Below are 27,671 nucleotides of genomic sequence, written 5' to 3'. Positions count from 1 at the left end.
GGCTGTGCGCCCTCGCGGGGCATGATGGGGGAGTTGGAGATTTCCATCATGGCGGCTTCCATTTCGGGCTACACCTTCAGCGCTGTGTGTTTCCACAGCGCCAACAGCAACGCGGACCACGTAGGTGCCGGGCCCCGTGCCGCGGCCGCTGGGGGGACTTCGGCCTCCTTCTCGGACCAGCGCCCGCGGCCAAACCGGGACTGTTTGCGCCTTACCCGCCGGGCTCCGGGGCCGGCCCGAGGGCTGGTGACCCAGCGGCCCTAGCCCCCGGCTAGCTCCTTTGCCTCTGATGGGCCCCTGCACTCGGCGTCCCGGGTCCAGCAAACCTGTCGCACCCGGTCCCCCGCATGTCAGGAGTCGCCTGGTGGAAACTGAGTGCCTGCCCCGCCCTGAGTCAGGCTTCCATACTTAGAGGGGCCCCGGGGTCGGGAAGCAGTCGAGAGACCAGGCTTTTAGTCTGGGGTGAGAGGCACTGAGCTCCACCCGGCAGTCTTAACAGGTTGTCGTGAGGTACCACGAGTGAAACCACGGCTGTCACTGTTCAAACTTGCTAGACACGATTGTGTGTTTTCTTCACTCCTGTGGAAAATGGATAATGTAAACAAAAAATGTTAAATGCAGGTCTGTTTGCATTTCCTTGAAGTTGCATGTTTAGTTCCTTGTTGAATGTTCCAAGACCGCGGAACTAGTCCCAGTGAAATAGGGAAGTGACAGGCCCTGGTATGAGTGATCCGGAATGCTTAGGTTTTGTAGCCCACAGCGGGAGCAGAGCCTGTTTCAGTGAATTTATTTTTTGAATTGCCCTTTAATGTCATGGGCCTTTGGTTTGAAATTCTTCGTGAAAACTAGATAATTTTTCTCTTACAGGAGGTGTTTAATTTGCCCACCAAATTTGAGGATTATTTTAAGTGATGTTAACATGAATGATTCAAATTCATTAAATAAGTGTGTGGGGTTTTTGTGGTTGTCATTACAAAGCAAAATGATACCTCTCAGGATGAACTGGATTTAGCTTGACGTCAGCAGTCTTACCTTCCATTAATAAAAACTAATTTCACAAGTCGTTCCATTTGTAAATTGAATGGAATTAAGTTACTGTACTGTTTCATCAATTCAATACTGGTAGAGATTAACGATAGGAATATATACAACATAAGGTTTTTCCTTTTGTACACTGGCCTCTGGTACTGTAGCCAACTATTTAATAATGTAATGCAGTTCAATATGAATGTGATTTGTAGTACTCCTACTGACATAGACTATTAAAAATGGGTTCAGTGATGGATTCAAGTTTATTGTAAGAATAAGCAGCTATCTGTTGAAAAATGGAGTTTTGGGTTGGGGATGTAGCTCAGTTGGCAGAGTGCTTGCTTAGCATGCACAAGACCCTGGGTTCAATCCCCAGCACCACCAAAAAGGAAAATGGAGTTTTTCTATAAAGTGTGGTAAGATGGTCATTATGCTTAAACCATTATTAGTTTGATTTAGGAGCTGTTACCTTAATATCTACTCTGTGCCAGGCATGGTGCTAGACTTCATGGAAATTTTCACCAGTACTAGTTGTGTTTTATATGGCCATGCCTGTTTATATTAGCCTTGCCACCATTATGTATGTGGAATGCTTGAAAGTAATTTAGCTTTTAAAGTTGAAATAAAAGAGAGTTTACTTTCAAAATGCATACTTGTTTATCCAGGCAAGAAATTAATTTAAAACTATACATTACTCTGTAGAGCTAGGGTTAGCAAATTTTTTACCATAAAGTGCTAAATAGTGAAAAAATTAGTAATTTTTTAAATATTTGAGAGCCATATGTTTTTTGTAGCAACTACTCATCTCTGCTGTTACAGGGAGAAAATGGCCATAGGAGTAAATAAATGAGGATGACTGTGTTGCAATAAAGCTTTGTAGACACTGAAATTAGGGGTGTACCCTAATTTCAGTGTCTACAAAGGGGAGGGAGGGTGTACCAGGGATTGAACTCTGGGGCATTCAGCCACTGAGCCACATCCCCAGCCCTATTTTGTATTTTCTTTAGAGACAGGTTCTCACTGAGTTGCTTAGCACCTCGCTTTTTGCTGAGGCTTTCAACTCTCTATCCTCCTGCCTCAGCCTCCTGAGTCTCTGGGATTATAGGCATGTGCCACCATGTCCGGCAAGAATTTCATGTAACATCATATAACAGTTCATGAACATCATTCCTATTTTTATTTTTCCAATTATTTAAAAATTTACAAACCATATTTATCTTGCAGTATATTAACAGATATTGGGGTGGATTTATCTCCCACTGTAGTTTGTCTGTTCCTACCATAAAATAATAATGAGATAGTCCAGACCAGTCACACTTGACTTTAGAACATTTTGATGTCACTATTAATTTATGTAACTGTTTCTTATACTGAGGACCATTATCATTGCCAGAAAAAAGAGCAGGACTCCAAGACCAGACATGGTGGCACATGCATGTAATCCCAGCTATCTGGGGGACTGAGGCAGGAGCATCACAAATTTGAGGCCAGGCTGCGCAGCTTAGTGAGACTGTCTCAAAATGAAAAGAGTTGAAAGTATGGTTCAGTGATAAAACACCCTTTGATTCAACCCCCAATACCATCAAAACAAAACAAAAAGGCAAAACAGCAAGTTAAATTTGAATTTCAGATAAACAAGAAGTAAATTTTATGTAATACTTAGATTACCTGTATTCTAAACATTATTTGCTATTTATCTGAAATTCAAATTTAACTGGATGTCCTATATCTTTTTTGCTAAATTTGGGAGCCCAGGACTGTAGAAATCTAGGAATCTAGCTGTGTTCTTAAAGTATGAAGTTTTAGGGAAGATTAAGTTGATTTTTTTTTCACTTCAATTAAAATTTTTTTTTGCTTGTTACAAGGTGAAGCTTTTTGTAGTGGGAACTCAAAATTGAAAGACTTCATAGGGTAAGGCAAGCTTATTTAGTTGGTGTTTCTCAAACTGATAGTCGTGGACATGGGTCTGAGAGGATTTTTTTTTTTTTTTTTTTTTTAAAGAAATCCAGTTATCACTCAAATTTCAGAAATGCTCTGGGGGCCGGAGTTGTAGCTCAGTGGTAGAGCACTTGCCTAGCATGTATGAGGCCCTGGGTTCGATTCTCAGTACCTCATTTAAATAGATGAATAAAATAAAGATCCATCAACATCTAAAATAGCTATTTAAAAAAAAATAAAGAAATGCTCTATATGTGATAATTTGGGATTTTAGAATATCCCCCTCCCCAAATCAAATAAAAAGTAAGGCTGTAAAACATCTCTTTCCTCTCATTCCCACAGAGTTGCACTTCCTGCTGGAAAAAAACTAGGAAGCCTCTGCAATTGATTTCATGGATCAATCTAGAATTGAAGAGAATATAGTACAAGGATACATTGATTCAACTAGTTTTTGTTGAGCACTTACTAGTTGTTAGGCATTGTAATGTGGTGATTTAGCAGTAAACAAGCACAAAATACTTGCTCTTATGGAGCTTATATTTTTAACAGGGAAAGGCATTTATTTATTTCTATAAATATCTAATATGGCAGAAGATTTCTTTCTTTTTTTCATCCTGGATGGAACATGCTAAGTAAGCACTCTACCACTGAGCTACAGCCCCAGCTCAGATAGTGAGAAAAAGCATGCAGGGTAAGGGGACAGATGCTGTTTCCCTTGTGTGTTTGGACAAAGCATATCTGATGAGATGCCATTTGGGTAAAGACCTGAATGAAGGAAGGGGGGAAGCCATGGCAGTATCTGGGGAGAGAGATGCCAGGACAGCTGATCAGTTCTTCCTTTCTATGGGAAGTTAGAATATTCTGAGATGTAAGGTGTATCTTCTCCAACTGTGCTTGTTCTTGTGCAACAAGTACTAGGACAGTAGTAATCCAGTTCAGTTGTGGTGATGGGCATTCTCCAAATATATACATAAATTATGCACTTATTTTCAAAACTCTTTCATGTGAATTGTATGAGTTTATTTACTGAAATTTCAATTTCTTATGCCAGCCTATTTAAGCGCACTTAATTTCCATTATATGAACTCTCCCCCAACCTCCCTCAGTTCCCCCTGCCACTGGGGATGGAACCCAGGGGTTCTGTACTATTGAGCTACACCCCCAACCTTTTTAAAATTTACTTTGAATAGGGTCTTACTATAGTTGCCTAGGCTGACCTCGAACTTGCAATCCTCCTGCCTCAATCTCCTGAGTAGCTAGGAGTACAGGCATTCACTACTGCGCTCAGCTTGTATTAACTTATTTGTCTTTTAATCATTAGCAAGGGTTTTAAAGCAATGTAGTAAATTTTATAATGTTTCAAGAAAACAACCTTTAGATAGTTCCGCTTCCTAAGCTTTTCTGACATTGTTTGTGAGACTTAGTAGTAGGATTTAGGTGATAAATTCCCCCCCCAAAAAAATAACAGAGAAGATTTCAGGTATTAAAATTAGATTTTATCTTGTTATGAATCCTTTGTTCATATAATCTCATTAATATATATACTTTGATTGCTCTAGTTTACTCATTGGTTTATAACTAGTAGTTTACATGGCAAGCTTATTTGAATTATTGATGAAATTATTATAAAATTATATATCCTAAATTCCTAATTTTAGTAAAAAAATCAGTATTTAGCCTGTGACTGTTTTCTTTTGTCTCTTTTAGGAAGGATTTCTGCTGGGAGAGGTAAGACAAGAGGAAACCTTTAGCATCAGTGACTCACAAATCAGCAACACAGAATTTCTGCAAGTAATCGGTAAGTAAATTTATCACCGACCTTAGAAATATCCTACTGTTGTTTTGTTCTTTGGCTCTTAAAAACTGATTTTAATCTCAAATATTAAAAGAATACATAAAAAAATAAAAGTATTAGCCTTAGTGGTATATTTTATGTTACTGTAAGCTTACAGTGTATAACTTAAGTGTAGGTTTCCTATAGAACTATCTTTACTCACCAACTGATCTTTTACTGAATCATTATGTGACCTCTTGATAGTCTCTTCAAAATCACAGTGAACCTCAAGTTTGTCCTTTAGGCTCTCCCCATTGCCAGTGTCACCTCATATTATAACGAATGGATGTGTTATGTTGATCCTTCCTAAGAGGATCTGACTTTCACACTTGTTTACAAGAGATGTTTGCTCCATTTGCACAGTCTTCTGAGGGACACACTCAAGAGTCCCTTTTGGGGAAGGTTGCTGGGGAAGAGGAGGGAGTGTTAACAAATGCACCCACTCTCCTCTCAAATCAGTTTCTTTTTGATAGATAGAAATTGTGGTCCTTTCAAATATACTTCGAGCAGATCATTAAGCAGCACATCCTTATACACAGAGCAAAGCAAGGGGTACCTTCATTTTCAGCAGACACTTAATAAAGAACTTCCATGTGTGAGGCTTGTGCTAGGCACTGAAAGGAATACCCAGATTCAGCCCTGCCTTCCAGAACTGTGGGGAGTACACAGAAGTACCTGACAGTGCAAGATAAACTCTGTAAGACACAAAACCCCATAAGTGTCTGAAGTTGAGAGAAAAACTGCTAGTGGGGAAATCATTAAGAACATCTTGAAGGAGGTGAAGTTAGGGCCAGTGGGCTGTACCTTTAGGGGAGCCCAGCAAGGAAGAATAAAACACACATGACATCTGACCTGTTTCTGTGTGACTAAAACAGGATATTTGAAGATGAGTGATTTGTGGTTTGAAATACTACTGGTGGGCTACGTCACATTGGGACCAAATCATCAGTTTTAGATCTGTTCTGATAGCCTTCTAGTGCATGGATTGTGAGGCAAGAGTGAGGATTGAGCTGGGGTTAGAAATGGGGAAAACCAAGTGCCTGAACTGACTCTAAGTCACAATTGTAAAATGCCACTCACCACAACACTGCCCTGCTAAGAAAATACTTGTTATATGTACAGAGTATAGTCAATCTTTCATTGAGGGATTTTGTTTTTGTTTTGCTTAATTCTTTAAAATTCTAAAACAGAATTTTGTTTTATAGACCATCTACGTAGTGATTTATTATTTCCATATGGGTTTTCAAAATTAATCTGGAAAATGAAAGTTAAATTGCCAGATATAGTTAACTAACAGCAAAATCACATTCCTGATGAATAGTCTATTTATTTATTTATTTATATTAATTTTTTTAGTTGTTGATAGACCTTCATTTTACCTATTTATACGTGGTGCTGAGAATCAAACCCAGTGCCCCACACATGCCAGGCAAGTATGCTACTACTGAGCCTCAGCCCTAGCCCCTCTAGCTATTTATTTTTAAAGAAACAAAATGGTAATTAAAAATTTTCCATCCAAATAATTAAAATTCTATGTAGGATAATATTCTCATACTTTGGGGCTGGGGGTGTGGCTCACGAGGTATCGTGCTCGCCTGGCATGTGTGCGGCCCGGGTTTGATCCTCAGCACCACATACAAACAAAGATGTGTCCGCCAAAAACTAAAAAAAATATAAATGTTAAAAATTTAAAAAATATTCTGATACTTTGTAAACTTTCTGGTTCTTCTTCTTCTTCTTTTTTTTTTTTTTAACTTTCACTTTATTTATTTTTATGTGATGCTGAGGATCAAACCCAGTGCTTCACACGTGCTAGGCAAGCAGTCTACCACTGAGCCACAACCCCAGCCCAACTTTCTGGTTCTTGACCAACTTCCCTGGTATCATAGAGAGAAATACCCATCAGTAAAGCGTTTCAGTTAATAAAGTGCCAAGACAACCATTTTTTAGCTGTATAATATTTAATTATTAGCTATATTCAGTTTATTAATTAAAACAATTCTAGATCTCATGGACAGATTGTTTGCTAATATATTAAATGTATTGTTACTATTTTGATGTTTTTCTTCTAAAAATAAATAAATATTTGAAAATGTAAACCAAGGATGCTAGAAAACCTGTTTGAAAGTTCAAACATGAGGTTGAGTGTCATGGTAGTATTCCCTACTAGGATCAGGATATTTTCTAGTATAGATGGCCTTCCAGGATAAGGTGTTTTAAGTAAAATAAATTGGTCAGATTTGTTGCTTATTGAAAATGTCTAAATCCAATTACAGGCACCTTTTACCTTACCCTTTGCAATAAGGAGGATTTTATATAGAATATCACATTTTGAACATAGAATGACTGCATCTCATTTTGAATACATACTCATTTAAGAAGTTGTACTAATTCATTTCAATCAGAGCTGTTTACCATAGGAATGGTAGGGAGGAGGCAGGAACAGAAAAATGTCCTCAGGTAGTGAGGATAGCTATTAGCAAAACTCATCAACAGTAATAGAAGGGGGAAGATGAGGAAGTGTTCAACTCAGCAACCAGGAAGAAAAACAAGAATAATGTAGCACCTAGTGAGAAGTTTTAACAGGATCTTCATGGTACAGGAAGAGTCATCTCCTGTGTGGATTTGCTGTTGAGGTATGGAAAACTGGAAGTCCCAAGCAAAGCTGCCCAGCCTTTGCCTGCTTTCCAAGGTCCACCTGTCACTTAACATGTCCCCTAACTTTGTTTCATTCTATAGCTTTGTGGAGTTTGAGATCAACACCCTGTTTTTTCCCCATGAAGTGCTTATTGTTACACAAAATCTTAAGAAAGCTTTAATTTCCTGCAGCAAATACCACATGGTATCTATCTAGAGCTGGGCAAGCACTCTACCACTGAGCTGTCCCTAGCCTTGGAGCGTGTGTTTCTAATCTGAGTTGTAAATTATGAAGGAAACTGCTGGGGCGGCTTGACAGGAGTGTGCATTCAGAGTTCAGAACTTACTCCAGGGATTTTATTAAACAAAATCTTCTTTCTTTAAAGCAGAAGATAGGTTTTTCTTTTCCATGAACTCTAAGTAAGATTTTTGCTACAAATGTTCTGCATCTCTAACGGTATCTCTGAAATAAACTACAGTGGTGTGCTGGATCAGTTAGTGATGGAACAGGTTAAATACTTCTAGATGAGGTTTTCTTATTTGCATCACTATATCAACACCATAAATAAACAAATTAATTACCTTCTTTCCTGTGGAAGTTTTGCATTTATGCATGAGTTTTGGCAGCATTAACTCAAGTACAGAAACTACTTGTTTTTAAGGCCTTAAAGGCTGTAGTTTCATTTGTAGTCAGGTAAAGTTGCTCCCTAAACTGAGGCTGTGGCTTCTTAAACAGCAGATGATTAATTGTCTAAGAGTATGTGATAGAATTGAATGGTCAGTGAGTCTCACAATCTTAGGAAACCCAGCTCCTAAGCCCCCTGAGGAGCTTGGAGAAATGTTCACTCTGCTGACTCATAGCAGCTTTTTAGAAGTTGTTAGAATCTGCCTTATAAATGACCATCACTCTCAGCAATGACCGCTTTGAAAGGGTTAGTAGACTTCCAGAATTCCTTCCCCTTCAAAACACCTGGCCCAAGTTGTCATGAGTTTTTAGTTGATTATTAATGGTAGAATGATTAAGGCCCTTCTCTCCCTAAGCTGTCCTCAAAGCTTTTATCTAATTTGATTAAATGCTTCCAGTCAGTGGTTACTTTTTCCTGTGATTCTTTGTTTAAATAGGTAAGATTGAATAAGGCACACAATAGCTGTGAGTTCCTGAATAAGAGCTTTCAGATGTGTGCTCATCATATGCGGACAAAGGAAAACAGAACTTTCATTCTCCAGTCTACTTTGTTTGAGAATGTGTCTCTGGGTATAACTGCTCAGAAGCCACACTGCCTTTCCTAGTATATACACAGCACCTGTTTGTGAGAGGAAGACTGTCTTTTTATTGTCTGAGATTTTTTAGTTTAAAAAATCCTGAGCTATTTGATAGCTGCCTGTGTCTTACATGATCAACTGAAATGTATTCCTCTTTCTGATTACAGAAATCCATAACCATCAGCCTTGTTCAAAACTTTTTAGGTAAGCCATGTCCTCCTTTTTTTTTTTTTAATTTCAATTTTAATATTTTGGGTACCAGGGATTGAACCCAGGGGTGCTTAACCACTAAGTCATATCCCCAACCGTTTTTATTTTTGACACAGTGTCTCACTAAGTTGCTCAGATTGGCCTTGAACTTGTGATCTTGCCTCAGCCTACAGAGTTGCTGGAATTACAAGTGGTACCCACCTAGTGGCCACATCCTTCTTTAAGAAGAGTTTAGCACTCATTAAAAGGATTGATTAAAAACAAGTGAATGAGCTGAGAGAAATTAAAAATGTTCAGTGGTCAACTTAAAAATCTAAGGAAAGGAGCTGGACACAATGGCATGCACTGGAGTCCTGGCTACTTTGAAGCTGAGATAGGAAAATTGCCTCAGCCTAGGGGTTTAGAACAAACCTGGGCAACATAGCAAGACCCATCTCAAAAAAAAGAGCAAGGAGGGCTGGGATTATGGCTCAGTTGCAGAGCACTTGCCTAGCACGTGTGAGGCACTGAGTTCGATCCTCAGCACCATATAAAAATAAATAAAAGTATTGTGTCTATCTACAATTTTAAAAAAAGGGAAAGGAAACATAAAACTTTCTTTTTCTGTTCATTTAAGTTAATATATTGCCAGTTCCATATTGTAACCAACTAAAGGACAAAAATAGAAAAAAAATGGGAAGAGAAACAATCAAAACGGAGAAAGCAAACAGCAGTGAGCTATATGGAGGAAAAGGATGAGAAAGAGGAAGTCCAGTATTTTCCATACATTGGATTTCTCCGACACCACTACCCAGGCCTCTGTCTTCTTTCTCAGCCCAAACCCTTCCACCTGATGGCTGGTATGATCTCAGCTTTGGGTTTCTCTAAATTTCCTGAGGCCTGATTCCCGCTTCCCAGAAGCCAGGCCAGTGCTTCTTCCATTTGCTCATATGGAATGCAGTGAGCACCTCCGTTTTCTATCTCTAGGGCCCTTCTTTATGGTGATTGCTATATGTGTTCCCTGCAGCTTTCACCCTGACCACACCCTGCATCCCTTATATCCAAGCACCTCAGGGGACTTGTATCATGTTCACCCCACACATATATACCCCTACCCATGGATTGTTTCAGAGTATTATCAGCATGCAAGGTGACTACCTACAAAGAAAACCTCAAAGTAGCCAAGAACCTCACCTCTTTTAGATTCACCCATATTGTAAAAGAAGTGTAGGGAGCTAGATGAACAACCATGGGTTCATTGAAAAAAAAAAAAAAAGCAAATGAAATCATTCAGGCCCAGCCCATATGTTGCCTCTCTCTGGCCTGTGGAAGTATCTGATCTGGGCCTGTCAGAGCTTTTTTTGGTACCAGGAATTATACTCAGGGGTGCTTTCCACTAAGCTACATGTCCAGCCCTTTTTATTTCTTATTTTGAAAAGAGAGTCTCACTAAGTTGCTGAGGCTGGCCTCAAACTTGCAATCCTTCTGCCTCCCAAGTCATTGGGATAACAGATGTATGCCACTCTGTGCAGTTTCTGCCTCACCTTTCTGAGAAATTCTTTAAAACACTCTAAGCAAAGTAAAACCAGAACAAGGATTTGACTGAGTTTAATTCAGAGATTCATCATTTTTTATTTATTTTTTTATGTGGTGCTGAGAATGGAACCCAGTACCTCATACATACGAGGCAAGCATTCTGCCACTGAGCCACAATCCCAGCCCCAAGATTCATCATTCTTAAAGCTGAAAGAAACCATAGAAATCATCAGTCTTTTTCAAACTCTTTGTCTTGTTAAAAAAAAAAAAAAGAGTTAGAGACCAGATAGGCTGTAACTTGTCCCAGATCCTACAATGAGAAACAAAACTGGGGCTGGAGCTGCTGTTTTCTGATTCCTGAGTCAGTGTTTTTCCCATATCTTGAACTTCTTCCTGTCTTTATGGCTTGGGAGGAGGACGATGGTGTGCAGAGACCCATGAGCAGAAATAGAAAAGGCCGGCACATCAGTACACCTGGGTTGCTCACCACAGGAAACTGGTCATGTTGGTCTTTTTTTTTTTTTTTTTTTTAGTTATAGGTGGACATAGTACCTTTATTTTATTTATTTATTTATTTTTATGTGGTACTGAGGATGGAACCCAGTGCCTCTTCTGTGCTAGGCAAGTGCTGTACCACTGACCTAGAACCCCAGGCCCACATTGGTCATTTTGGAAGGGAGCACATTGACACTACCCAGGTGTGGCTTCAAATTCCAGCCCTTCCATCTACTAGCTCTGTGATTGGAGCAAATCAGTCAACTTCACTCTCTTTATCTACAAAAATGGGAATAAAGTTTGTTGAATTATTGAGCTGAACTCATATCTCCCGGCACTGAAGCAGGAATGATGAGAAATGAAATGAGAAAACATGTGGCTTTGTGACGTGAAGCATTCAGCCCCATCTTCATGTCTCAGCAAATGAAGTATTCTTATCTTTTTTTTCCATAAATAATTGATACTTAGAAAAGAAGAAAAGATGCCACAGCCATTTGAAACCTCATGTTTTATACTGACTTGCTTTCAGCACCTCCCACATGTGGAAGTGATATCTTTAGAATGTAGCAAACTCTTGAGTAGTCTTTGATATAAAAAATACTATGTATTAGGGAAGTATTTAGACAGATTATCACTCTTTGTATACCTTTGAAGGCAAGGAATTATATATTTATTAGAGTTAGGTGCCCCATAGACATCTGTAGCTAAGCACGTTCATGTCATGGTATTATGGAATTTTAATAATTTTTTTTCTTCTTTTAAAAAAATAGTTTTTATGACTACGCAAGCAAAGTTAATGAAGAGAGTTTGGACAGGATTCTTAAAGATCGGAGAAAGGTATGTTCTATTTGTTGCCCAGTCTGATATGGGAATAGTTCTTTATCTTAACACCTAAACTTAAAAACAAACAAAATGCAACAGTGAAGAGTCAACACTGATATGAGAGTTCTGTCACCTTAAGCAGATTCTAAAGGTAATTTGTGATTATGGATGTAAAACAATGGTTACAGTATATTGATAGAAGAAAATTCAGTGTTTATAGTATGATTCCATTAGGTAAAAATCAGAAATAAAAAGTGAACTATAATCTGGAAAGTTAAGAATAGTTCAGTTGATCTAGCCATGTGTGGTGGCACATGCCTGTAATCCCAGCGGCTCGGGATGCTTAGGCAGAAGGATCTGGAGTTCAAAGCCAGCCTCAGAAACTTAGTGAGGCCCTAAGTAACATAATAAAACCCTGTCTCTAAAATTATTTTTAAAAGGGCTGGGGATGTGGCTCAGTGGTTAGGCTCCCCTGGGTTCAATTCCCCAGTACCAAAAGAAAAATAACAAAGAGTAGTTCAATTGACTCTGGTGATTCATTCTTTCTATTGTATAATTTAACAAATAATTTGGCAAATACTTAATACAGTCTTGTAATCAGAAAAACTATTTTTAAAAAATGTAAATTGCAATCAAACATCTTTGGATATGTTTAAATTTGAACACAGATGTTTTTCCAAAAGTCATGTATTTATTATTTCCATCAACATACACATGTGCTGTTCTGGTTGTATATGGTAAGCAAGTCTGAATAAAACTGAAAATGAACCAGATTTTACTGCTGCAGTATTGTCTGATGAGTTTTTTGCTTTGAGATATTTCAGAAAAAACAGATTGGTTATTAAACAATTAGAGGGGAAAAAAAGTACCAGTGAAAACCCTTAGCTTGTCAAACAGAGAGCAAAATGCCTTTTTTATGGGGCTGGAGGGAGGTACTGGGGGTGGAATCCAGGACCTTGCATAGGCCAGGCAAGCACTGAGGTGCACCAACCAGCAATATGCTTTTGTTGAAGGGTTTCAGGAGTAAGTGCAATTATATCACATCAGCAGCCTAGTGCCACTGCTGGGTACATTCTATACCATGTAAAGGAAGAAAGAAAAGCAGGGAAAAATAAAAGAAAGAATAGGAAACTTGGAAAGATATAGGTCTGAGGACAGGAAAAATGGCAGGAGGTGTACACTCCTGGTGGTCCAACCACGCTGCCTGCCCAGCTAGCAAAGGGTATTAGAGCAGCCTCGGGCCTCTCTCATTTTCAGTGGTATGCCCAGGGGCATACATTCTGGAATCTCCCAGCAGTTCATCTCTCAGATGCCACTTTACTTCCTCTTTCATTTTTATATGGTAGATTGTGAGCCTTTATTATGCTTTCTAAAATTAAAATTTTTTCCATAGAAATTCTTATTGGAGCTTTAAGTAGTTTAAAAATTTTTAAGTGATAAAAAGGACTAAAGAAATTGAATAGGAAATTCACAAAAGAGAAAAATCTACAGACAGCCAAGAAGTCAGTGAAAAGATGTTCCACTTCAGTCAGCAAACACAGATTGAACCAGGTGAGATGCCATTTTTTGCCCATCAGATTGGCAGGAGAGTAAAAGGATTGATAATGGCCAGTACTGAAAAGGTGAGGGACACGGGGAAGCAGCAGCTGGTAAATGTAAGTTGACATGATGGGAGGACGATTTTATGATAACAGTTTTAACTATACAGTCCCGACTCTAGAAATCTGCCCCCACCCCACCCCGCAAAAAATTAGTGTATCTGAGCACAAAGATGGAAAGTGCTGTCATTTTTAAACAGTTTAACTCTGTTCTGGGTCACATTCTATGCACTCTTCATGTATTGACACACTTCATCCTTGCAGCAGCTCTGTAAAGCGGATTTTACACCTGAGACAAACGGGGTTAAGTGATTTTGTTGTTAATGGTGGAGCCAAGGTGTAAACCAGACAATCTCTTCTCTTGGTCTGGGGTACAGGATGTTTGTTGCTTCAATGGTGAATAGTGAGGATTTTTTTTTTTTTTTATAATTTTATTTTTTTTGTTGTAGTTGGACACAATACCTTTGTTTTACTTATTATTTTTATGTGGTGCTGAGGATTGAACCCAGGGCTTCGCCACAATCCCAGCCCCAAATAGTGAGGATTTTAAAAGCAACCTGAACATATACCAGTTTGGAATGATTAAGTCAGTTATGTTGGTACCTCCTTATTATGGGATTCAAAGCAGCCATTAAAAAGAATAAGGGAGAGTCTTTTTGTTTTTGTTTTGTGGTACTAGAGATCAAACCCAAAATCTGTTCATGCTACGCAAGCACTCTACTGTTAAGGTATATCCCCATCTTTTTTCACTTTATTTTGAGACAGAGTCTCCCTAAATTGCTTAGGATGGTCTTGAGTTTATACTCTTGCCTCAGCCTTGTGAGTTATGGGTATTGCAAGTATTCACCATCACACTCAGCTATGAGGGAGGTTTTCATTTAATGACACAGAATGATCTCTAAGTTATGTCAAGTGAAAAAATGTGATTTGTTTATTTTTGGGGTGATTTTTATTTTTGTTTTGGAGCTGCAGATTAAACCCAGGGCCTTGTGCATGCTAAGCATGTGCTTTACATCCTAGCTCCAGGAAAAAGCTATAATACAATTTGAGCCCATTTTATATAAAAACAAAAGTCTAAGGTGAGAGTTCAAACACAGAGAAAAAGATCTGGGAGAAAGTCAGCCAAACTTAGAAAAGGAAGAGTGGGAAAAGGGTAGAGATGCCTCTAATGAAGAGAAACTTTGGTTTTTTTTAAATGATCTTATATTTTATAATTGAAAATAAATTGGAAAAAAGAAAAGGACTCCTCTGTTTAATCTTTTCAGTAAAGGAAGTTACACACTTCAAATTAATTTAGGGATTTTTGAAATAGGATTTGCTAAAGCAGGGGGAGTGGCACACATCTGTAATTCCATCAATTCAGGAAGCTGAGGCAAAACATTCGGAAGTTCAAGGCCAGCCTAAGCAATATGGCAAGACCCTGTCTTAAAATTTATAAAATAAGGTCAGGTGCAGTGGCACACTCCTGTAATCCCAGCAGCTTGGGGAGGCTGAGACAGGATGGGTCTTGAGTTCATAGCCAGTTGCAGAGCACTTGCATGTGTGAGGCACTGGGTTTGATCCATAGCACCACATTAAAAAAAAAAAAAAAAAAAAAAATTAAGGCATGCTGTCCAAGTACAACTACAAAAAAATTAAAAAAAAAAAAAAAAAAAAAAAAAGCCAGCCTCAGCAATAGCCAGACACTAAGTAACTCAGTGAGACCCCGTCTCTAATAAAATACAAAAATGGGGCTGGGGATGTGGCTCAGTGATTGAGTGCCCCTGAATTCAATCCCTGGTAACACCCCCCCCCCGAAATTTACAAAATAAATGAATAAAATAGGATTTGCTGGTTTGAGACACAGTAGACCATTCGTTGGTTATTGTAATTGACTGCTTTTCCTGGAACCAAGAGTTAAAGTTGAAAGTTGATCTGCTTTATTTTTATTTTATTTTATGGAACTTTGTGCTAAAATAAATGTTTTCTTTGCAAAATATATGTTTGTTGCATTCCTTACATTACTTGGAAATTCTGTTCTGTTTTTCATGAAATTTGTTGAGAGCAGGAACTGTGTTTTATTTCATTGTATTTCCTGTGCTACTTGTAGAACTCTACAAGGAATGGGTTTTTTGTTTGTTGGCAGGGGATTGAACCCAGGGCCTTGTGCTTGCTAGGCAAGTACTCTACCAACTGAGCTATATCCCCCACTTCTAGAAGGATTTTTTTTTTCAAAAATTCAAATTTCTAGCTCAAAAGCAGTACTGATGTATAATATTTAGATGACAGAAAAACCTTTACAGTTGATTCTAATTTGGATTATTTTTCCCCCAGAAAAGGCACTGAGTTATACTTTTACCTCAAAAGGGTGGTGTACTACCTCCTAAGGTGCATTTAGAATGTTGGGGTTGAGATAGAAGTGAATATTGTTGACATTAAGATATCCCAGTAGGGATAGTATAGTCAGGGGCTGATTTGCTATTTTGTCAGAGTCCATATTGTGTTTGTGAAGTTTCCATGGGCTTTCAGGTTTAGGCGAAGGCCAAATGGCAAGGGAGAAGGAGGACTTCTATCTTCCCAAAGCATCAACTCTGAAATCAATAACAAGAAGCATAACAGCCATCCTAATATCCTTAATGACCCACATGGCACAAGCTAAAGCCAGTAAATGTGCTTTTTATTGAGGTAGTTGCTTTGGCTCCAGAAAATGTAAGTGAATGTCAAAAAGAAAGAAGAAAGTCTGTGTGGAAAAGCGATTATGAAGCATCAGCCGAGATGAAATGTAAGGAGAGAGAGCTGTGATTCTTCACCATCATCTAAGAGGTGCTTTTTAACACAATGACCTAGTTTCTCAGTGATCTTGCAACTAGTTTGTCTGTTAGCTCTAAGAGGTAGAATTGTAAATACCAATAGTACAAATTAATTTGGCAGCTCATTCTTCATTGATCAGAATGTCAGGAGAATCAATCAGTTTAAAACTTTTGGCAAATGTCAGATCAATTGGTTACTATCAGTCAATAACTGACATAAAGTTCCTGCTTCTTAGAAAATACAAACAAATAAAAACAGTGAGAATCAGCATCACTGAAAAGCACTATTACTTATCCTATAGTCGCTTGCAAGGTTCTGTTTATCAGTGAGTATTTTGTGAAAATAGCCAGTGTGCTGAATGCTGCTAGTCTTTGCAGGGGGACAGAGGCAATATGAGTCATGCCCCAGTCCTGCAGAGGAGTTAGTTCCAACAGTTAATACAGAGGATTGAGTGTTGGAATGAAGTGTACCATATTCTCGTACATTGATAGCTCTAGCCAACAGATAGGTTTCTATACACTTTTTCTTGAATAGAAAACTACTTTTACCTTTTTCATCATGTTAACTAACTCAGAATTTGAATCTCTGTTTTGCACAACAGGAGACAGGCAGCCAAGTTCCACACCATGACAGTCACTCAGTTGTATGACTTTGGAGAAAACAATTCTTAGAGTTTACCTGGAAAGAAAGGAAGATTTGGCACAGGAATTCAGCAATAATTAGTTTACTTTCTTTATATGAACACGGTGCCAGAATATGATTTAAATTTACTATTAATTTAATATGACACTAATGGTTTTAAACTACCTTACTACTACTTTTTTTTTTTTTTTTTTAACCAGGGATTGAACCCAGAGTGCTTACCCACTGAGCCAGATTCCCAGCCCTTTTTTATATTTTATTTAGAGATAGGGTCTCGCTGCGTCAGCCTCCCAAGCCTCTGGGATTATAGGTGTGCGCCACCATGCCCAGCCTCTACCTTACTTTTGTGTTTGTGTGGGTGAGGAGTACCAGGAATTGAACTCAGGGGCGCTGGACCATTGAGCCACATCCCCAACCCTATTTTGTATTCTATTTAGAGACAGGGTCTCACTGAGTTGCATAGCACCTCATTTTTACTAAGACTGGCTTTGAACCCGTGATCCTCCTGACTCAGACTCCCAAGCTGCTGGGATTACATGCGTCCTTGCTTCTTAAAACACAATGTTTAGTCAGTTTATTTCAAAGCACAAAGCTTTATGAAGATGGTTGTTCTAATAAAGGATTAAGTTGTTTCTACAACAGAGATTTTCAAATGTCAGTATGCAAAAGAAAAACTCAAGGAACTTCTCTGAAATTCAGAATCCTGGCTGTATCCTAAGAGGCTGATTCTGCAGATTTGGGTGGGCCCAGGAATCTACATGTTGACATGCTCTCAGATGTCTCTAGAGTCTGTCTTCTGGGTATTCAGAAGGTCACATCCTGAGACATATTCTTCTGAGAGTTTAATTCATGTAGCTGGTTTAGTTATGTTATAGTTAAAGCTGATAAAGGTAAACTTTTAAAATAGGTTTTGGGGTATAATTGGCATACAGAAAACATCACATCTGTAGAGTATATGTTTGGTCAGTCTGATATGTGTACACACCCATGAAGCTATCACCTTAATTTAATAGTGAAATACCCATCACCTTTACAAGTTTTCTCATGCCCTTTTCTAATTTTTCTTTCTTACCTCTGGCCACCTCCAACCTTGTCAACCACCAAACTACTTTATGTCACTGTGAATTAGTTTTCATTTTCTGGAATTTTATATAATAGACTTTTTTGCTGAGTATAGTGGTGCATACCAGTAATCTCAGCTCTTTGGGAGGCTGAGGCAGAAGGATTACAACTTCCAGGTCAGCCTCAGCAATTTAGTGAAACTCTGTTTTGAAATAAAAAGGATTGAGGGTGTAGCTCATTGGTAAAATACCCCTAGATTCAATCCCTAATGCCAAAATAAATTAATAAAAATAATTTTTAAAAACTGATTCATATACTTACTTTGGACCTAGCTTTTTTCACTCAGGGTAATTAATTTGGGATTCATCCATGTTGTAGGTGCCAGTAGTTTGTTCCTTTTTATTATTAAGATATTCTACAAATTGTAGTAGATCCAATATTATTATTAATATTGTGAATATACCACAATTTGTTTATCTTTTCACTTGTCGATGGACAATTGGGTTGTTTTGAGTTTGGGACCATCACACATAAATGTTTGAACATTTGTGTACAAGCCACAAATTATATATGGAATATAAAATTAAATCTGTAAGATTTCATGTAACTTTTAATACATTCTTTTGTTTTTTTTTTTTCCAGAAAGTTATTGGGTGGTACAGATTCCGGCGAAACACACAGCAGCAGATGTCATACAGAGAACAAGTTATCCATAAACAGCTTACCCGCATCCTTGGTGTGCCTGACCTCGTCTTTCTTCTCTTTAGCTTCATCTCCACTGCCAACAATTCCACTCATGCTTTAGAATATGTTCTCTTCAGACCAAATCGCAGGTAAAGAACATTTTCCCACCAGCTTTACATAAAGAGAAAGATGTTGACACAATAATTGAGATTGATGACTTTGAAAATGTGCATTATAGTGCATATTACAGCATTTTTAAAGAAAAGTTTTTATTATTCTTGTTAACTAGTTCTCCTTGTAGTTAAAGAAGTTTGTTTTCCGTGTCAGTTATTCCTGTAAGTTAAAGTGGTTTGGGATCAGTAAACATTAGCAAGACATGTTTATCATGCATAAATTCTTACAGAAGTAAAAATAAATCATCATTTGCTTCTCCATAATCCATTATGTTAAAATGCAGTTTTATTGCTTCAAGTAATTTTAGAACATAGACTTCAAAGACAAAATTGTAAAATTGATCCACCTACTGGTTAATGAGGGTTTTGCATTGTGAACTTGTTAAAGTGAGAAAAACATATAATTATATGATCATGTTTGCCTGTAAATTGCAGAAAGCTCTCTCTCTGGAAAGTCCCTTATAGTAGAGTAAGTTAAATTGAGATCAGTGAAAATAATCATTCATTGTGAAATAACTATTTGCAAGATTTCCCTAATTATTTCATAGGTATCTCTTTAGCACTTTTCAGTTGATATGGGGATGCAGAAGGTATATAAGATATGACCTCTGCCCTCAAGGAGTTTGTAGTTGAGTTTCTACATTAAGGGAAGAGAAAAATTGCTAATTCATGCCTCCTTGAGTTGTCCATAGAAGTAGGTGCCCCTGACACCTTCCATTAGTTTACCAATGTCAGAGACTAAGAATCCTATTGCCAAGCCCCAATCTTGTTATATGTATTTTGTTTATATGATGCTAGGGATAGGACCCAGGGCCTTGTACATGCTAGGCAAGCACTCTACCACTGAGCTATGTCCTCTGCTCCGAAAGCCCATTCTTGAAATGGCTCTTTTAAATCTAGGCAAGGTGGCTCATACTTGTAGTCTTAGCACTTGGGAAACTCAGTCAGGAGGATCATTTGAGCCTATGAGTTTGAGATTAGCCTGGGCAACACAGCAAGAGCTGTCTCAAAAAATAAGAGTGTACTTTTAACACTTTCTTTTTTTTTTTTTTCCTCAATTTTCCCCATAGGTATAATCAAAGAATATCACTTGCTATTCCCAATCTAGGCAATACTAGCCAACAAGAGTACAAAGTGTCTTCAGTGCCAAATACTTCTCAGAGTTATGCCAAAGTTATTAAAGAACATGGGTAAGTTGAAAGATAAAATGAGAGTTTTTTTCCTGTTGTTTTATCAACAATAATTCTTTTATTAATAATTTTTAAAAAAAGTGTAGAGAACTATAAAACCAAGTTTGTTATGACTGAAATTGAAGAATGCAGAAAAGTAATTCTCTAGGCCACCACCACCATTTATCAAAAGTTTATTCTTATTGAAAAGATAGTTTACTGGGCTGGGGATATAACTCAGTTGGTAGAGTGTTTGCCTCACATGCACAAGGCCCTGGGTTCATCCCCAGCACCACATATAGACAGACAGACACACACACACACACACACACACACACACACATATCAACATAGTGGATAGTCCCAAATTTCTTTATAAATTTTGCTTATACCCTCCTCTTGTGAGCAAACTATGCCACTAACATAGACCAAACAAATTTATATCTTCCAACAATGTCAGAAATATTGAATAATAATAAATTCACAAGTAATACCACGTTAAAAAAAAAAGTTTACTGTATTTTTAAAAAAATCATTTGTGACAATTTTTTTTAATGATTGATACAAAAGTTTGGATAGGGTATGTGTGTTTCTCAGGTTCTAAATGCTAACCATGGGAAGGTGGGGAGGGAAAGGAGAAATACATACATGTATGACTATGTAACAACACATCGCACTATCATATATAATTATAATGCACAATTAAAATATATATTTTTTAAATGTGTGCATGTGTGTATATGTATACAAACATTTTTAAAAATAAAACCTAAATGTTTTCACTGAAAAATGTATAGCTTTTATTATATTTAGTTTTGCTATTGTGTTCTTTTTATTTTTCTTCTGTAGTTCTAGTAGTATGGGCATTGTCACAGCATTTTAATTAATAAATTATGCTAGGGGCTGGGGTTGTGGCTCAGTGGTAGAGCACTTGCCTAGCTGGGTTCAATATCCAGCACCACATTAAAAAAGAAAAGAAAAGAAAAATTATTTAAAAAAAAAAATTATGGTAGAAATGCCTTTCAGATTCATGGCAGTTTTAGTTACTTTGTGGCATATCTCTTCTCTTTTCTAGTACTGACTTTTTTGACAAGGATGGAGTGATGAAAGACATCAGGGCCATTTATCAGGTTTATAATGCACTTCAGGAGAAAGTACAGGTAACTGATGGATTTACAAGTTTCATCTTATTTTTACTGCTCAAATGCTTTTTAATTGTATATTAATTTTTCATTATGTTCTAATTGACAAATGAATTATGGTTCATAAGTGAGAATGTGCTTTCCTAAAATAATATCCCATCTGTAGAGTGGTTCCTCCCACCACTATCCACAACCTGCGTCACTCATGTGCCTGACCTGGAGACACTCAAGTACATTATCAATACTTCTGTTTTAAATCTTTGTGACCCCATTTGTAATCCTGGGTTGGTTGGTTTTGATACCGGGGTTGAACCCAGGGGTGCTCTATGTCTGAGCTACATCTCCAGCCCTTTCCATCTTTATTTTGAGTCAGGGTCTTGCTAAGTTTCCCAGACTGGCCTTAAACATGTGATCTCATGCTTCAGACTCCCAAGTCACTTTGATTACAGGTGAGCACCAGCACAGCTGGCTATAATAGTGTTTTTTTCCTAGGAAAATATATCCCAAGTTTAAAGAAGTTTGCTAAGAACACAGCCTTCTCCATCACTTAAGCTCTAAGTAGAGACAACATTAGAAGCTACCTGTAATTCAACACAGCTTTCCTTCCTTGGTTCTAGTCCACTCACTGCTTCCCGTTGCTCTATTTGGTAGGAGGATCACAGTGGAGCCTGTCATTCCTACTTCTTTTTTTTTTTTTCAAGGGTGGGGTCCTCCCCCCCCCTTTTTTTAAGAGAGAGGGGGAGAGAAAGAGAATTTTTTTAATATTTATTTTTTAGTTTTCGGCAGACACAACGTCTTTGTTTTGTATGTGGTGCTTAGGATCGAACCTGGGCCGCACGCATGCCAGGCGAGCGTGCTACCGCTTGAGCCACATCCCCAGCCCTCCTTCCTACTTCTTCATGCCACAAATATTTGTGGAATTATCCCAACTGAGCTAGGTGCTAGTGGTACTTTCCCACATTCTTTCCATCATCCCTAATGTGTTCTTAAGAGTAGTTTGCTCTAAAATCCTAATCACAAAAGAACCTTTGGACTTGCCTTGAGGACCAGAAGGGAAGTGGAAAGTTGAAAAAGCTCTCCTAGGCCTAGAGAAAGCCCAGTTTTAAGAAGAAGCCTCCAAGGAATAGAGAGGGACAGAGGCAGCATCTGAAGGAGTGGAGAGCATAGTGAGAGCAGCCTGGGCAGAGAGTGTGGAGCCTCTTTCAGCCTCTCTGCTCACTGCCCCTTGCACTGAGGGAACACTGTGCATACTTACTCATGGCAGGCCTACTTTCTAGAAGTCTCTGGTATTTCTGCTATGGAAGGAATGTGCAGTGGAAAACAGCTTTTGTCCTGAATCCATGACCATGCCCTTTTCAGACTATCAGCACTGGCCAGAGGACTTCAAAAAGCTGTTACCCATTTCCTTGTTAATGGAGGAAGGCCAGCTCTGCAAACACTGATAGCTCCCAATATTCTGATTATTAATGGTGAAATATATAGACACAGCCTCAAATATTAAACCTTGACTTGGAAACTTACTTTTTCCAGCTTTCCCTCATTATAATTATTTTCTGTTAAATAAATCTGTCTTATCTGATTCTTGATTATTGGTTATAAATAAAAGTTTAAAGCATCTCATTCTGTCTTATCTTTTGTTCTTCCTTTGTACATTAGACTGGTACCAAAAATTTTCATTTTAATAAAAATGATTAATCAAGGGAAAATATTGTATTTTTCCCATGTTATTCATATTTTTCAAGAATGGTCTTCAAATTAGTAAATAAGTACAACATTCATCTTTTGGGCCTTCACAGTCTTGTTCTGCATACTTGTTTGCTTCCTAATGACCTGGGCTCTTCCTAAGGTTGTAACAAGGCTGAATTTATGGACAGCCTCTTGCTGGGTTTGAAGTTAACCTTTCTCTTGTGACTTTCTCAGGCAGTGTGTGCAGATGTAGAAAAGAGTGAGCGAGTTGTTGAATCTTGTCAGGCAGAAGTGAACAAATTAAGAAGACAAATCACTCAGAGGAAGAATGAAAAGGAACAAGAAAGAAGTAAGTTCTTGTTAATTTTACCATTCAGGGGCTGGGGTTATGGCTCAGCAGTAGAGCACTCGCCTTGCAGGTGTTCAGTCCTCAGCACCACATATAAATAAATAAAATAAAGTTATAAAAAAAAATTTTTACCATTCAATATCAGGAAAATGTGTTGTTTTAAATATGGGTTATGCATTCAGTGATGTGAGTCCTACACTCAGCAGGCTGCACATCAGATCAGTGCATTGGAGGAGGGCATTCCCTTCTCATCAGATTTTCTGGAGGGAAGTGCTCTTTTTCACAGCATCTGGCTCAAGTCTCAGAAACTGGAAGAAAAAGACCAAGGATGGTCATGTGTGAACAAATGTGCACCAGTGTGATCTAGTACAGGGACTGTGATGGTGTTATTCAATTAACCTTGGCATCCTGCAGGTAGGGATAGCATCTTGAACTCATTATAGCCACATAAAAGCGTACCTAAAATTTTGTGACACAGTATTTGATTCAGAGGGTCATTGTCAGCATTTTTGGTAACTGTGGATGAGTGGACACCTTAAAGCTAAGGAACCAGTGGGTAGAATGAAAGTTAGGCTCAAGAATCTGATCATGGCAGCATGGTACTATGATACCACCAGATTTAATGTTCATACATAAAATTTATAAAGTATGGTATCAAGTATAAAAGAGCATAAGTATAAAATTTATAAAATATGGTATCGAGTATAAAACAGTATCAAGTGTAAAAGAGATAAGTCTGTGGCTAAACTTTTTAATTTAGTAAAAAAAATATGTAAACCAATTAAAATGTAATACGTATTTCCAGAAAAGGATATCTGATACATTCTTTCTCTTAAATTTTTCTAGAAATAATCAGAAATGCAGGCAGGTATTTAGAGGAGATAAATCAATATCAAAATAGTTGAATAAATTATGGTATATTATATATATACATATATGATAGATATAGATATATAAATATATAGATATATAGTACCTTATAGCTATATGCAGCTAAAATTTGTCAAGTTATTAGAAAACTAAAAATTTTAAAGATTACATATAGATGTTGGATTATTATGCAGCTATTGAAGTGAATTTGGGTTAATATCCAATATATAATATATAATCTTATTTCTTTTATTTATGTGTGTGTGGTACATTTTTTTGCTTTGTTTTGTTTTGGGTTATTTTGGTAGTTCTGGGGATGAACCCAGGGACCAACACATTAGGCAAGCATTCTACCACTGAGCTACTCCCCCAGGCTCTAAAAAAATTTTTTTTTTTTTTTTAATATTTCTTAGTTGTAAATGGACCTTTATTTTACTTACTTATATGCAGTGCTGAGAATCAAACGAACCCTGTGCCTCACACATGCTAGGCAAGTGCTCCACCACTGAGCCACAACCCCAGCCCCCTCTAAAAAATTTTGAAAGACCTTGTAGGTGGATAGATGTGGGCCATTTTTGAGCATTCCTAAAACTGGTAAAACTGTGGTTCAGGACCTGGAAAACCAGCCACCTAAACTTAGGACTTTTGAACTTGTAAGATGAAGGAGTTGTGTAAGTGCATTGTTCCAAGTAACTGTATAAAAATATGGTATTTGAAATGAGACTATCAAGAAAAAGTCCCATGTTTATGTGACCTGGAAAAAGCAGTGAAAATGGTTTAGGTTTCTTCCTTTAGTCCCAACGTTTTGAACACAGTGAGCAACGAGTGGCCGAAACAGCACAGGATCTGGAGTGAAAGCCTGTGTTCTATGTCTCAGAGACCCACTGCAGTCAGATTTGTCAGCCTTCGTGGAGACAATGATGCTAACGAGAGGATGACCCTTCAGATTGTTTTGGGGCATAACTGAGTTAATGTATAGAGAAGTATCATATAAGTTATAACATTATGCAGTTGAAAAATAGTGGTAACAATCTATTTTGCTGCTTCACTGCTATTTTCCAGAATATTCAGGCTGACAGTGTAATGCCTTGATGAAAAGCTGTGAAAATAATAGAAAGTATTAGAATGTTCTTCCTATTTTTACCCAGGGCTGCAGCAGGCAATGTTCAGCAGACAGATGCCATCTGAGAGTGTGGAGCCTGCGTTCAATCCTCGGATGCCCTCTTCTGGGTTTGCAGCTGAAGGTAGAAGTGCACTTGCAGATGTGGAGCCCTCTGATCCTCCTCCCCCATATTCTGATTTTCACCCAAACAATCAAGAGAGTACTCTGAGCCATTCACACATGGAAAGGAGTGTCTTTATGCCTCGACCTCAAGCCGTGGGGTCTTCTAATTATGCTTCCACCAGTGCCGGACTGAAGTACCCTGGAAGTGGCGCAGACCTTCTTCCTTCCCAAAGAGCAACTGGAGACAGTGGTGAGGAATCAGATGACAGTGATTATGAAAATTTGATTGACCCTACAGAACCCTCTAATAGTGAATACTCATATTCGAAGGATTCACGACCCATGACACATCCCAATGAGGATCCCAGGAACACTCAGACCTCCCAGATTTAACTAAACAAAAGAAACTCTCCACTTAGCACTGTTTTTCTTAATTGCTTATTGAGAGTTTGTTGAGGACTTCATCTGGGCGGAGAATGGCCTTCCCAGATGGTGTGGATCACTAGAGGAGAGTCCTCGAATGCAGAACTTGTAGGAGCCTCTGCTGGTGGTCCTCGCCTTTGATGCAGTGCACAGGTTTCATGACAGAATCACTAAGATAATCAAATTGTCCTAATTCTGGTGCGATTCATGGATGTACTGGTAAATTTAGGCAAAGCGAAACTTATCAGTATAGTTTCTGTTCTTTAAATTGGAAATTAGAGACTAAGCACAATTTAGTCTATAAATGTTCTAATAAATCAAAAACTTACCTCTTGCACTATCATGCCTTGAAATTTACTTTTTCAAAGGGAAACAAGTTTAGCAGCAGCAGCCTTCAAAGAACTTCTTTCTATGATGAGCCAAATTCATCTTTGCCAGAAAAGAAATTTTGCTAATTCCAAGAAGCCTGATTGGAACAAATCACATATACCTTCTCTTGTCTGCATGACTTTGTGAGATTGAAAGAGAAGGCTTTGTTTCAACTTTTTTCTACTAGCCTGATATGTATTGTCACTTAAAATGGTTGCCTTTAAAAAAAAAAAAAGTAGAAATACTAATTACCAGTAAGTAATCATCCAAATAAGTATGTCATAAAATAAGTACTTTTTTTTTTTTTTTGGTGGGTGACAGTGACTGCTGTGTTGCACTAGCACATTATGGTCTCTGTTCTGGAGTCTTAGAAGAAGTGGATAACAGCAGTGGATAACAAAAAGGAGTTGGGTACCAGACCTGAGTTTTATGACTAACAGATTCCAGACACAGTGGATTTAGCTGAGTTCATATGTAAGAGATATAACTCATTTAACTCTTCTGACAAATCCTAGTGTTAGTTTTATTTGTGCAGGAAAAACATTTAATTAACTGGGAATCTTGGTAAATAAAGATTCGTTTTAAATCTGAATAACATACTTTTTTTTTAAATTGCCATTTGGGGGATAATTGTGGAGTGTGTAGAAAAACTCTGTTGGGATGCACTTATATTTTTATTTAATTACTGCCTGTTTTCTAGTTTTGCCCAAAATGTGTGAAACCACTAAGACATTCATGAGTTATGTTGGGCGCCTGGTTTGGAAATGGCAGGACCCACTGTTTATGAGGACTTTAGCCCATGAAGTTAATACTGGGAGCTAAACTGCCTTTACCTTGGACTAGTTAAAACCTGTAAGAATAAGGAAATTGTTAAAGAGGCTTAAATTCCATTCCAAGAGCACAGTTTCATTTTATAAGGTAGGTGTTTACTCACTGAGCTCCGGTTCTCAAACTAAATTAGACAATAGAATATGGACTTTAAAATGAAATGCTGAAACTGCCATTCTTTGGATGTGCACTCTGTGGGGTCTGTATTTTAACTGCTGTCCTGGTCTTGCTGGCCTTATGCCACTGCCATTTGATTTGGAATGTTGCAGATCATTTTATCTGCAAATGCGTTCCTGTTTTTATCAGCTACCTACTAGCGGCTTCAGCACCAGTATGAATTTCATTTTTATTTTCAAGTGCCATTGCCATCTCCTCTGTTCAGATTTTGACATTCAGGAAAATATTTTTATTTTTTATGCCATACTGAAATCTACATTGTATATCTGACAAAGCAGTTAAATGTGACAATAAAAACTTATTTAATCATGGTGCCATTGTTTCAATGTCTGTCTCAGCACCCAGCAAGGTCTTGCCTCAGTAGACTCATTCTGGCATTTCATGGTAGATAGTAGGGTTGTTTCTTTTATTTTATTTATTTTTTTTCTTTTTTTGGTAGATGAACACGATACCTTTATTTTATTTATTTAGTATTTTTATGCAATGCTGGGGATTTAACCCAGTGCCTCATGTGTGCTAGGCAAGCACTCTACCACTGAACCACAACCCCACCCCAGATAGTAGAGTTTTTAAAAGACTATTAAAACTCATTTCCAATGTCCATAGAGACTTTTTGCCAGACAGGTTTCAGGAGAAATCCAAAAACACAATTTACTAAAATAAAATGTTTATATATATTAGCGGCTGAGGCAGAAGGATCACAAGTTGGAGGCCAGCATCTGCAACTTAATGAGGCCCTAA

The 27,671-nt window shown here is 37.9% G+C and overlaps 1 protein-coding gene and 1 non-coding gene across 2 annotated transcripts; both read left to right on the top strand.

Moving 5' to 3' along the window:
- Positions 1–21: 21 nt before the first annotated feature.
- Abraxas2 (abraxas 2, BRISC complex subunit) lies at positions 22–27,241 on the top strand. Its single transcript, XM_027930353.2, has 9 exons — positions 22–120; positions 4,675–4,765; positions 8,869–8,905; positions 11,692–11,758; positions 18,478–18,668; positions 19,763–19,882; positions 20,937–21,021; positions 22,924–23,038; positions 25,057–27,241. Exons 1-9 carry the CDS (start codon positions 22–24, stop codon positions 25,524–25,526), a joined length of 1,275 nt encoding a protein of 424 aa, XP_027786154.1. The 3' UTR covers positions 25,527–27,241.
- On the top strand, positions 1,341–1,413 carry Trnaa-agc (transfer RNA alanine (anticodon AGC)). Its single transcript has one exon. It is a non-coding gene; the product is annotated as a tRNA-Ala (tRNA).
- Positions 27,242–27,671: the final 430 nt, after the last annotated feature.

The sequence above is a fragment of the Marmota flaviventris genome, chromosome 4, assembly GCF_047511675.1.
Source record: "Marmota flaviventris isolate mMarFla1 chromosome 4, mMarFla1.hap1, whole genome shotgun sequence".
Lineage (NCBI taxonomy): Eukaryota > Metazoa > Chordata > Mammalia > Rodentia > Sciuridae > Marmota > Marmota flaviventris.
The sequence above is the reverse complement of the archived record's forward strand: the minus strand, read 5'-3'. Positions and strand labels throughout refer to the sequence as shown.